Below are 12,873 nucleotides of genomic sequence, written 5' to 3' on the forward strand. Positions count from 1 at the left end.
CACGTATTTATATGAAACCGTTTCAGACAAAGATTCTGGTGATTTTGTCTCAGTCATTATGTAGGAGAGGAATGTAGGTGAAAGGTCGCTGCAGCAGGGTGTTGGGCAGGGGTGACCCAGGGACCTGTCAAACTGACGTACATAAATATTAGTATCATAAACTCAAAAAGGAACTGAAATAGTAGTATAAATATTAGCAGTTTGATGCTTTAGATACTTGTTTGTATGATATATGTTGGGCAAAACTAAAGTGCATAGTGTTTTGGTTATACGGCATTATTGTTCATTTCATTATCAAAAAGCTATTGTCTTTAGGGAAACAAAGATTTAAGGCCAATTATTGATGTTAAGCTTTGTATAAAAAATGTGTTGATGGGTAACTTGGCACGAAATCTATAGAATGGTTTTGTTGTTTTTCTTTGTAATTTTAAGGAATTACATATTAATATTAACTTGTTAAATGATAACAAAAATCTAGCTTACCATGTGTAATAAAGCATATTACATATTACATAACTGTTTAAATCATTTTAAGCTATTCTTTATCCCATTCTTTAAAGGTTCCATCCGTTCTCTATTATCCCATCAGTTTTCTTCATGCATCTGTCCATACATCTGTTCTCCTGTTACTGTCCATTTATCTTTCCTACCTGCTTACTATGAATTTGCTGGTTCCAAATTCAGTGCCTAACTAACATGGAAATATCTTCCATAAATTTGTAGAGATCTTTTCTATCTTAAATGCACTAAAAGGATTGCCACCTTAAAGTTTGTGTCTGAAAAAGTGTGAAATCTACAGTAATATGATACACTCCCATGTGATATACTATCATTGCTGATTACTTTTTTATTTTTGATGTACATTTCTTCAGTCATGGTTTCTTTTTCATTGAAGACATCTGGCTCAACTTTAAAGTATATTTATGTTTATTTTAAATCTAGATCATAATGGCCTCCATGTTGCTGAAAACAACGCGGACTGGCGCTGTCAGTCCTTCCTGGGCGGTGCGCTCTCGTAAGTGTTTTTGTTTTTGTTTTTTTAAAGTCCTATGATATGCTAAATACTCTCTTTGATTTGGCTTGAGATAAACATAAATCCACTGCCAATATGTCATGTTTTCTTTTATATATCCTTTCAAATATTATAGTTTAATAAAATGATATATCATTAATACTATTTTGTTTATTCTGTCAGTTGTCCGATCTCTCAGTACAACAACGCAACTCCAGGCTCAAGGTAACAAGTGCTACTATTAGAACTATAGAGTTAATTCTTAAAAAATGTGTACTACTGTATAAACCAGCAAAATTGTATTTAACAGCATGAGGGGATTTGGTTTTTTCCCAGATTGCTATCAAATGCATATTTAATTAAACATTTTATTTGTTTAAAATTCATGAAAATAATTTAATTAATTGAAATTTTCAGTGTTTGCTTTCAACTAGTGTAAATTTACTTATTAGGAGGTTATTTGGCAGTTAATTTATAAGGCACTGCCTATTCTATAGCAGTTAACAAAACATAAAGTGTGACAACTTCTCATAAATAAGAATGGTTAATGATGTGTCGACCACTGTTTGCATTTATAAGCTTGTGTTTTATTTCCTTTTCCAGCTCAAACAAAGAGCAAAAAGACACTGGCTCGTCCTGGGTTGAAGAACATTGTTCTGGTAGAAGGTGTTCGGACCCCTTTCCTGATGTCTGGAACCACGTGAGTTTCTTCAAACTGAGTTCACATCTTCGAGTCTGTGGAAATTGTTGGTTTCTACAAATCAATTGTCCGCACTACTTGGTTAAAGTTAAATAATGAAATCTACTTTTCACCTTTTTTGACAGGTATGCAGATCTGATGCCCCATGACCTGGCCAGAGCAGCTCTTCAGTAAGTTTGTGCTCGAGTTGACTTTAATACAAAATGCAACTTAGAAAAAACAGTTTATGTAGCATTCTATGTAATTTAAAGCAACACAACACTGATTAGCTTAATTTGAGATGGATAAAATAGATTTTTTATATTAATATACAGCATAATGCATTTGAGGGCCTTGTTTCTTCTGATGATCGATCCATTACTAAATAAGTTGTGACCCAGAGCGCCTCTTTACAGCTATCTGAGCTCCACTTGAACGTGAAAGCTAACTAAGCTAAAAGTTGTTGTTAGCCTACAAAACCGATTTAACCCTTACCTGATCAGGAATATTGTTGGTTCTTATGTAGGATTTAATCTGGAGCAGTGAACGTGCCTTGTCTTTTACAAGTTACTCCATGACTTTTCAATCTATGGGTCCAGTTACCTGCTGTTGGAGGAAGACTGTTTAATTTGGCCCAATGGCTTTTAAGGGGGCTAAACCTGAAAATTAGAGGTCCAGCGCCCCTGTGTTGCTTTAACCTCAGATCGATTTTGTCACAAAGTTAAAAAAATACTTATCCTTTGCTGATTTATTAATATATATGAAGCCATTTCAGAAAGTTAACATGCTAAACAGGACAAATTCAACATTTAATTAACCATCATACTGTGTACTTGTTATATCAGCTCAGATAGACAAAAGAGAAGAAGCAGGTGCCAAAGGAGATTTATATAGAAAGGGTATTTATATATATATATAAGGGCTGCAACTAACGATTATTTTGAAAATCGATGAATCGGCCGATTATTTTTTCGATTAATCGATGAATCGGACAAAAAATATTTTTTATATTAACCTCTTTATTCCAAAATAAACATTTTAGACAGAACAAACAAGCACACAAGTACAGGTTTCTCATTAACTGTACTGGTGCAATATGAAAAATAAATGTTTGTGTTAAAACTACGCAAACTTACATGAGAAATGTAGCTGTACATCCACAAAATATAGGGTACTTAGTTTCATAAAGCGCAAAAAGAGACAGGCATTTTTGTTTTTTAAAGCCCCTAAGGGGTTCAAACAATAGGTCCCCCCATTTCAACAAATGAGATTTTTTTAGACTAGAAGAGTTCTGCCTTTTAAGACAGGAAAGTACAGCAGTTAAAGTTGCTACTTCAGAAAATACTTAACCATAGAGATAAAAATAGCCCTGTGATTCAAATTATAAATTGTATTTGGAATAAAAATGAGAGAACTAGGGGTGCTAAAGAACACATCCTCCAAAGAATTCCAATTTACATGGGAATGTGGCATATAATTAATTGACATATTACTGATCTTGCTGGATTTTATTCTGCTTTACTTCCATAAATTGCAGGATCTTCTTTACTTTATCTTTGCCAGAAGATTTAAACTTTAAAAGCCTTGCCTTCATAATTTGCAAATTAATTTATTTATAAAGAAAATATAAACGCTGCTTAAGCTAATTCAAATGAAATTAAAAGTAAAATAAGAAGCCAACCTTATCACCGTCTGTAACCTACTAACAAGCTAAGGAAAGCATCAGATGAGCTACCTGAGAAACTAACTTACGTTTCCCCACTTTAAAACGAAACAAGCATGGTCGCTCACCCTGCTGATCAGCTCTCTTCACTGCCATTGAAGGCTCCAACGTGTTTTCTTTTCAGGTGCTGCGTCATAACAGTGGTGCTTCCGTGCCATGTCCATTTGTTTTTACAAAAGTTGCATGTTACGACTTTTTTCACTTTACAAAGCGCAGGCTATTTTAATTATTGTGATCAATTTGCGCCGTCAATCCCGGGGCATGCGCGCTTCATTTGCAGTCTGGACGCTGAGGGTAAACTCCTCACTAAAATCCTGCGGCTCTGACTGCAGCGCTGAGAGGGATTCCTGTGAGAGAGGGAGAAAGGGGTTGGGATGGGGGAGGCGCCCCACGGCAGCAGCTGCCGCTGGAGGACAAGAGTAGGAACGATGCATGCTTTCACGTAAGGGTCTCCAAAAGCCGCCAGTGACACTGTAAAAAGTCGCCAGATTTGTCGCTAGTCGCTTTTTAAAAAAATAGTCGCTGGAGGGGTCTGAAAAGTCGCTGAGTTGGCAACAGTGCAACTGCGGCGCTGACTCGCTCTGCGATATTTTTTTTTCTTCCCCGGGATGATGGCAGCGGCGGATGACGCATTAATCGCGCGACACAACTAATCGATGATTAAATTCGTTGCCAACGCTTTTAAAAGTCGGTTTTATCGATTCGTTGTTGCAGCCCTAATATATATATAGTTATTGCACTAGCTGTCAAATATACAGAAACAGGTATTGCACAGGTTATTTAAATAATCATGACACATTATACATTCCACAAGTTATTGCCGGTGTATTGTCGCATTGTACAGTCTGGTGGCAGCAGGGATGAATGACCTGCGGTAGCGCACCTTTTTTACAAACATGGTCTTCCACCCTCTACAGTCTGTTGCAGAGGGTGGAAGGTGTTGTCCATGATGGATGTAGGCTTGGACAGCACCGTCCTGTCAGCCACTTCTTTCAATGAGTCCAGAGCGCAGCCTAGGACGGAAACGCCCTTTCTCACTAATTTCTTCAGTTTCTCTCTTTCCTGCCCTGTGCTGCCAGGGGCCCAGCAGACATCAGTGTAGAGGAGAGCTGATTCCACCACAGAGTCATACACCCCATTTACACTACCCTTGAAAAACCGATCCATGCCGAGACCGGTCCGAGCTCGGATCAGTTAACAGGGCCGAGCTTGGTTCTGACGATCGTTTACACATCATGTTATCTAGGTTCCTTGCCTCCTGTTGACGATCTGCAGTGTTACTGCCAGTATTGAAGGAGAAAATCAAGCAGTTGGAGTCGGTAATGGACCAAAAGTTGTTTGCCAACCACCATAAAACACAAGAAGAAGAAGACGAAGAAGGACGGAATCAAGCAAATCGAAATGGCGGCGCCCGTTACATTCAGAAAGTTATGCTTTATTATTATTGCTGTACTTCGGTGTTTGCGGAGGGTCAGACGAAGACGGCAACCTTTCGTGGATTTACTTTAAAGTAAATGTATAGTTATAGTTGTTCTTCTTCTGTTTTGTGTTGGTTGGCAAGCAACTTCCGGAGGGGCATTACCGCCAACTACTGGAATGGAGTGTAAATTGGGATGTGTAGCCAGGCGGAGATGACGCGTTCTGCTTGTGCGCTCTTGTTATCAGAGAACCGAGCCAGTGAAAAGCTGAGCCCACGACTGGAAATGGTCTGCAGTTAGCGTGGTCCGGTTGTGTCTAGCTCGGTTCAGTTCAGTTTGCTTTCCATTTACACACAATAAGTTATCTCAGTTACTGAGCTCGAAACCGGTCCGGTCTCGGCACGGTTTTTTAAAGGGTAGTGTAAATGGGGTAATAGAAGGTTATACGCAACACACGTTTTAATATGAAAAAGTAAGATTTTTAGGTGATTACTCCTTTAACAATGTTACTGGTGGTGCAATTCTTGGAAGTCTGCTTTTGAAAGAAATTATTGTACAACCCTTTTTTGTTCATAGAACAGCTCTGACAGCACACAGTCTTCAATAACATTTTATTCTTTTGAAAAATGAAGGATCTTTGCTGACTTGGTTGGCTCTTTTGCTCCTTTTTTCTGTTGTTCTCCCAAAGATTTTCTTTACAGTTAAGGTAAAGGGAATGAGATATCTGTGTTTTTTTATGAGATCTCTGGATAACCTTTTCTGAATTGATTCATCCTGTTTTTGAACCAAGATTCAGTTAAACAACAAAAAAAAGAATCAGACGGAGGTCTTCACATTTGAATATGCAAATGAAAGAGTCAAGAGGAGATGCAGGCCATCTATAAATATTTATGAGGTCCTTTGGAAATAACTCCCACATAAGATCATTAATCCTTCACTAAACCTTACAGCGGGCATAGGGTGGGAGGAAGCCGGTGTACCCGGAGAGAACCCACACATGCAAAGGGAGAACATGCAAATTCCATGCAGAAAGATCCCGAGCCAAGAATGGAACCCGGAACCTAAGAGTTTAACAAACTCTACATTTTTATGTTTGCAGTGTATGGCTTGGGTCCTGCTCTTTGTTCCTTAGCTTTTAGTTTTGGAAACTTTTTTTCTTTTTTCTTTTTTTACTTCCTCAGTAATGCTTCTATCTCTGTGTGACGTGAAGATAACTCCTGAACCTTGTCCATCGTTGTAACCAGTGGCCATAATAAGTTGACCTCTGTGTGATGTCATTTTTATTCCCTGAGCAGGAAAATGTAAAGTATTATGAACTTCCGCAACCTACAAATCATACATGAAATAAATGAAAATAAATACATTTGATATACTCTAAAATGGAGATATGATTGTTGGCCGTATTTCAATTAATGAAAGGAATTTTGGAAAACAGACGGTGTGACATTATGCAATAACAAGACTGTAAGACTTCATACAGCGAGGCAAAAAACTGTGGTTATGACAGAAAGGTGAAAGCTGAGGTGTTTCCACTACCAGTGTTTATAACCCACTTATCTATTTATTGGTTGAGACCAGAAGTGGAGGAGGTCAAGTTTGTCCTGTTTGCTTAATCGGGTGATTACTGTGTTGTGGAGCTGGAAATACAGACGGACTGAATTTATCTCTCTACAGGCTCTTTATTTTCTGGACCTGATTTATAATCCTCTGGTTGGAAAGGAAAAAATATTCCCTCTCAAACTAAGCAAATATGGAGACAAAAAAAAAGCCCTTATAGTCCCATTATCCCTCATTACGGAAGAGGATTAGGGCCACTGGAAAAAAAAAAAAAGTTTACTGATTTTAAAATTATACTTCAATTTAGTATGGGGAAAAAGTCAGAATTCTGACTTTTTTCTCAGAATTCTGACTTTTCTCTCAGAACTCTGACTTTACTCTTAGAATTCAGACTTTAATCTCAGAATTCAGACTTTTTTCTCAGAATTCTGACTTTTTTCTCAGAACTCTGACTTTAATCTTAAAATTCTGACTTTAATCTCAGAACTCTGACTTTAATCTTAGAATTCTGACTTTAATGTTAGAATTCTGACTTTAATCTTAGAATTCTGACTTTAATCTCAGAATTCAGACTTTTTTCTCAGAACTCTGACTTTAATCTTAGAATTCTGACTTTAATGTTAGAATTCTGACTTTAATCTTAGAACTCTGACTTTAATCTTAGAATTCTGACTTTAATCTCAGAACTCTGACTTTAATCTTAGAATTCTGACTTTAATCTCAGAATTCAGACTTTTTTCTCAGAACTCTGACTTTAATCTCAGAATTCTGACTTTAATCTCAGAATTCTGACTTTAATCTCAGAACTCTGACTTTAATCTTAGAATTCTGACTTTAATCTCAGAATTCTGACTTTAATGTTAGAATAACATTAAAGGAGAATTCCGGTTTTTAACACTTTTAGCCCATTTTCTGTAGTGTCCAGGATGAAATCGAATGATCGACACCAAAATTTTGACGATTGGTCCTGTCTCTGCTTTTTGGCTCATGCAGAATCCCCCCCTGGCTGCTTCAGAATGGCTTCCATTGTGCATGTCCGATAATGTCCTTAAAACAACCTTAAACGTTCTTTTTTTAAAATATGCTACTCACCGGGTCGTCAGCGCTGTTCAGTGACGTTCCAAAAAAAGTTTCGTGAAGAAAAACCGTTCCTGTCTTGTTTTATTTAGCATTTTGTAAATCCCAGAACTATTTTTTCCGATACATCACAACCGCTTATAAACTTCCGCTTCCCGTTCGAATCTGAAGCGTTGCACACTCCAGACCACTAGTTGGCGACGGTATCCTCTACCGTCAAACTCAAAGTCCAATATGTCCTCCTCAAGAATCCACCTTTCGTATTCCATTTTCAGAGTTTTTTAAAGTGTTTAACAGAGACGTTAGCACCTCGACGTCGGAGTACACAGAGTGAAGCATAAACACTTGGGCCTTGCGAAAAGACTACAACTAAGCGTAAACAGGCCCCCTTTCCGTTTCCGGTGGCGGAGGGATATTGACTATTCCAACAGAACTCAATGGGATTTACAAAATGCTAAATAAAACACTACAGGAACGTTTTTTCTTTACGAAACTTTTTTTGGAACGTCATTGAACAGTGCTGACGACCCGGTGAGTAGCATATTTTCTCTTTCTCTGTTTTTTTTTTAGGGGTCTGCTGAACCGAACAGGAATACCCAAGGATGCTGTAGATTACCTTATATACGGGACAGTCATCCAGGAAGTCAAAACCAGCAACGTGGCTCGAGAGGTACATCAGACGTACTTGCTGAACCCGTTTGGTCTAGTGCTAAAGTCTAAGAATAACCCATCAGGGTAAAGTGTTTTTCCTTGTTTTTCAGGCAGCATTGGGGGCCGGCTTCTCAGACAAGATTCCTTCCCACACCGTCACAATGGCCTGCATCTCCTCCAACCAAGCCATGACCTCAGGTATTTAACCATGAGTGATGTTTATTATTTACTAGAAAAATGTAGCGTCTTGCAATTTATTTCTCGCAAAGCTCCTTATTTTCTTGACAAGGTGGAAATATTGAAGAAAGGAAATGTAATTCATTTTTCCTCTCCTAACTGGTGGTCATTTCCAATGCTACCCGTTTTGATCTCCTCCTCTCTTCTCTCCAGCCGTTGGACTGATTGCTGCCGGCCAGTGTGACGCTGTTGTAGCAGGTGGGGTTGAGTTCATGTCTGATGTTCCAATTCGTCACAGCCGAAAGATGAGGAAGACAATGCTGTCCCTTAACAAGGCAAAAACCATCGGCCAAAGGCTAAGTCTGCTCGGCAGCATCCGGCTAGCTCATCTGTCCCCAGAGGTGAGCATTTACTTTGTGGTTCCATCGATTCAAACCTCAAAGTTTGTTTTTGTTTTGTTTTTCTGTGACCCAGTATGAATGGTGTTGGTTGTGTGTGAGCAGCTTCCTGCTGTTGCTGAGTTCTCAACAGCGGAGACTATGGGCCACAGTGCAGATCGTCTGGCTGCTGCGTTTGGGGTCTCCAGGGTGGAGCAGGATGAGTTCGCTCTGCGGTCGCACTCACTGGCCAAAAAAGCTCAGGATAACGGGCTGCTAGAGGACGTGATTTCCTTTAAAGTTCCAGGTAAATCCTATATCCTTCATAGCACACTTGGCAGTTAGTGGATCTAGAAATACAATAACTACTCATTGATTCTTATATTTTTAATAACCATTTTTACATTTAAAAAGTTCTGTTTTAGTTTATGCATTTCATTTATACAATAGTAGAACGTAGGAAAAAACCTTGGTCTAAATCAAATCCTGATAATTTGCTTAATAAACAGTTTGTGTCTTGAAAACAAAAAATAAAGTATTGCATTCATTTATAGTTTCTAAATTAATGCAAAACTTTAGGAGAGTCGATCTCTTTCTCATTTATCTAGAAAATTAAAATGCTTCTGAGTGTTTCTCATGTTAAATTATGTTTAAATGCTGTTCCTCTTTGAATTTCCACGTCTGGAGTTTTTGTTATGTATTCATTTGGTTTCTAAACTGCTGATTGATAAAACTCCCAAATGCTTACTCAAAAATAAATAAAAATACACGATTGCACTGTTTTTGAACTTTTAAACCTTACTAGATAACAGCGACGATTTTTCTCAAACTTGATTTAGCCTTAATATCAAGCAAAGACCTTCAACTTTTTTCAACTTTTTATTATTTCTACTAACTGAAAATGGTTTTTGCAATCAAGGTGAGGTATGGACAACTCATTCGAGATGTGAACTGTTAAAAAAGCGCAGCATGGTTTAAGGTAGACCTGATCCAAGCTGATCAGAATGATTAAGAGTGAGATAAAAGATTAATTTCATAGTCTGGAAATGAAAAGAATTTTAATGTAGAAAATGTTTAGCAGCCTGTTTACCATAGCAACAAACCCTTTAGATATATAAATGAACCCTTTAAAAATGACATAAATTCTGCCTGCAAAACATTACAAACAAGCAGGTTAAAAACAAATGGTGAGACATTGTAATGTATGAATTAATGTATTTTTTTTTAAAACTTTGCTTCAGCTTTAACCATGTTCTTTTTTTTTTTTTCTTTCCAGGGCGGGATATTGTATCCAAGGACAATGGCATTCGTCCGTCATCCATGGAGCAAATGGCCAGACTAAAGCCTGCCTTTGTCAAGCCTCATGGCACTGTTACTGCTGCCAACTCGTCTTTCCTGGTAAACACTAGCTTCAGATATACTTCCTGGATAGAAATAATTTATCTTTGTCATGGACAAACAAAAAAAAAAACAGGCTTATTGACTCTAAATTATTACATTTTTACATTTTCCATTGTATCTCCATCTCATCTGTCCTTTAGCCTAAGTATCCCTTGGCTGTAAATAAATGACGTGTTTCTCTGTGTTTTCTCAGACCGATGGTGCCTCTGCTGTTCTCATCATGTCTGAGGAGAAAGCTTTGGCCATGGGGTTCAAGCCTAAAGCATACCTGAGGTATTTGGAACTTCAATTGTGTATCGGGGAAGTTTTTTTTTTCACCCTTAATTCAATTCGGATGTCTTCATCTTTTATACTTTCATGTTGGCAGAGACTTTGTCTATGTGTCCCAGGACCCCAAAGACCAACTGCTTTTAGGGTAAATGTCTTCATTTTCACTTTAAACATTATCCTAAAAAAAAAAATAAAAATAAAAAGATTTACAAATATTTTATCTCAAACTGCATGTGGTGACTTTTAAATGTTTATGTGAACCGTAATAACAAAAAGTACAATTTTTTTTATTTTTCAGGCCAACGTATGCGACACCTAAAGTCCTGGAACGGGCTGGCTTGTCATTGTCTGACATTGATGTATTTGAGTATCATGAAGCATTTGCTGTAAGTTCCCAAAAACTCTGGTAAATACATCTAGCTAAAGGATTAGTGAACAACCTGTCTGTGTTTTAATCTTGTCATTTTTGTGTGTTTGGGTTTTGTAGGGTCAGATAATGGCAAATCTGAAGGCGATGGATTCTGATTGGTTTGCCCAGACGTACATGGGCAGGAAATCAAAGGTAAAGAGAATTCATGGTCAGTTGTCGATTGAATAGATCCATGCAGCTTAGCTCAACTATTTTTTGTAAGGAGAAATATGTAAGTTTAGGTGGGTAGTCTGTAATTAGCACTTTGATGTGCTTTTCCAATACATTCCTTTTTCCATCCAATACTTCACTGTTTTCAGGGTATTTTAGTGAGAAACAATTTAATGTCCTACGCGACAACTTTTGTGTTCTTCCACTGCACCAAATATTCTTTTTGTTGTTTAATCACATGAAATGCTAGCCTCGTGAGCACATCCTGATCTTCCGAGCTTTCAAGATTTCACTCGCTAATCAGTCTGGAGACTCTCCGTTGAAGAAAATTTGGAGCTGTTCACCAAACGAACATCCAATCAACGTTGGCTTTGAGGCGGGTTGAGGTGTGACGCAACGAGAAGCGCGAAAGTTCAGTCTAAAGAACATGGCGGCTTCAGCCGATGAAACTAGCGTTAGCGTGGCTACCGAGCAAGTTTTATCGGAATTACACAGTATTTCTTCACTGAAAGAAGAGCAAATCACTGCTCTGGAGGCTTTTCTCAGAGGAAAAGATGTTTTTGCTCCTCTCCCGACTGGTTTCGGCAAGAGTTTGATCTATCAATTGGCTCCTCTTTGTCGTTGCTCTGTTAGTACGTCATAAGCTTCGTTGATCTGATTGGTTTATTTGGCCTGTCTATCACCAACATAGGCCAATCAGCTAACCAGTATTTTCGCCCCTTCCCAAAATTACTTCAACGGAAGGTTTCCAGATGGATATGCGGAGCAAATCCATCTGGCGGAGTCAGGTTAATGAAATGCAGCTGAGAAAAGGTTTACCAGGTCTAAATAATTCTGCAATTTACTATTGATTTTTTTCTGCAACAACTTACTTGTGCAGGTTGGGACTCCACCTATGGAAAAGTTCAACCTGTGGGGGGGCTCTCTGTCTCTGGGCCATCCATTCGGTGCCACAGGCTGCAGGTTGGTAACCACCGTGGCACATCGGCTGAAGAAGGAGGGTGGACAGTATGGTCTGGTGGCTGCCTGTGCTGCAGGAGGACAGGTAACTTTTACTATTAATTTCCCTTAAAAGAAGTGGTTTAAAAAAAATATTTAATTGTAAGAATTTTTGTCCCATTTGTTTTGTTTTTTTGCATCTTTCAGGGTCATGCCATGGTGATTGAGGCCTATCCCCAGTAATGCACATCCCTTAATCAAACCTAAATCTTCATCATGTCAGCTGCCAGCATACCAGCTGATACATGATCAGTCACGTGTATGTTCATGCACCATTTTGCCTTGATCGATCGGGTTGGATGCAAATGTGTTTTAGGGCTCTTGTGTAAATTAAATTTAGCTTGGAGACTGTTCAATTCAGGCACAATGCTGTGAGGAAGGTTTTGTCTTTCAGACTACTTTTTAGCATTTTGTCTTGAGTCTAATGTAACATAGCAAAGTCTAACTAAGCTCAGAAGAGCCGTGGTGATCGTAATGTTTATAGATCCTGTAATATTTTTTTCATACAAACTGTTGGAATTAAACGGTGTGATGATACCTACTGGGTTTGTAATGTTTTGTTTTTAGAACGACTGAAATGAGGAGAAAAATAGGGGAAATCTGAAAATAATCAATTATAACGCTGTTTACGTTTTTAAATTGTGAAATAACATTTAACTTAAAAAGGTTAAAATTGAATGCAAGGCAGTAATCTGATTAATATTTACATTTGAGTGATTAAAATATGCTTGTGTCTGCTGTCTTCTATGAAGAGGGAAATTGTATTAGAATGAAAAAGGAATATTAACTGATTGAATGTAAGCTATAATGGTGTTAAAGAAAATTAGATGCAAATGTTTAGTCATAAATTAATTCCAGTAATTTAAATGGAGCCACTAAAACCAATGAAATACAAGAGGTCAAACATGAGGTCAAATAAGGCGATTTTCACAGAAAAAAATAAATTGGGACT

General features: G+C 38.0%; 1 protein-coding gene across 1 annotated transcript in view; it reads left to right on the forward strand.

Annotated features, from left to right (window-relative positions):
* The window catches only part of hadhb (hydroxyacyl-CoA dehydrogenase trifunctional multienzyme complex subunit beta), a 12,814-nt gene extending 351 nt beyond the window's left edge, over window positions 1-12,463 (forward strand). Inside the window, exons 2-16 of the mRNA XM_038277537.1 lie at window positions 943-1,015; window positions 1,196-1,237; window positions 1,616-1,712; window positions 1,838-1,882; window positions 8,037-8,136; window positions 8,228-8,315; window positions 8,508-8,695; window positions 8,798-8,978; window positions 9,948-10,069; window positions 10,266-10,345; window positions 10,440-10,487; window positions 10,641-10,728; window positions 10,830-10,904; window positions 11,803-11,967; window positions 12,069-12,463. Coding sequence (XP_038133465.1) covers window positions 949-1,015; window positions 1,196-1,237; window positions 1,616-1,712; window positions 1,838-1,882; window positions 8,037-8,136; window positions 8,228-8,315; window positions 8,508-8,695; window positions 8,798-8,978; window positions 9,948-10,069; window positions 10,266-10,345; window positions 10,440-10,487; window positions 10,641-10,728; window positions 10,830-10,904; window positions 11,803-11,967; window positions 12,069-12,104 — 1,422 coding nt within the window. The 5' untranslated portion in view covers window positions 943-948 and the 3' untranslated portion in view covers window positions 12,105-12,463. The remainder of the gene's footprint in view (window positions 1-942; window positions 1,016-1,195; window positions 1,238-1,615; window positions 1,713-1,837; window positions 1,883-8,036; window positions 8,137-8,227; window positions 8,316-8,507; window positions 8,696-8,797; window positions 8,979-9,947; window positions 10,070-10,265; window positions 10,346-10,439; window positions 10,488-10,640; window positions 10,729-10,829; window positions 10,905-11,802; window positions 11,968-12,068) is intronic.
* The last annotated feature ends 410 nt before the right edge of the window (window positions 12,464-12,873 follow it).

This window comes from Cyprinodon tularosa, unplaced genomic scaffold, assembly GCF_016077235.1.
Source record: "Cyprinodon tularosa strain WSP-4 unplaced genomic scaffold, ASM1607723v1 ctg132, whole genome shotgun sequence".
In the NCBI taxonomy this organism is placed as follows: Eukaryota; Metazoa; Chordata; class Actinopteri; order Cyprinodontiformes; family Cyprinodontidae; genus Cyprinodon; species Cyprinodon tularosa.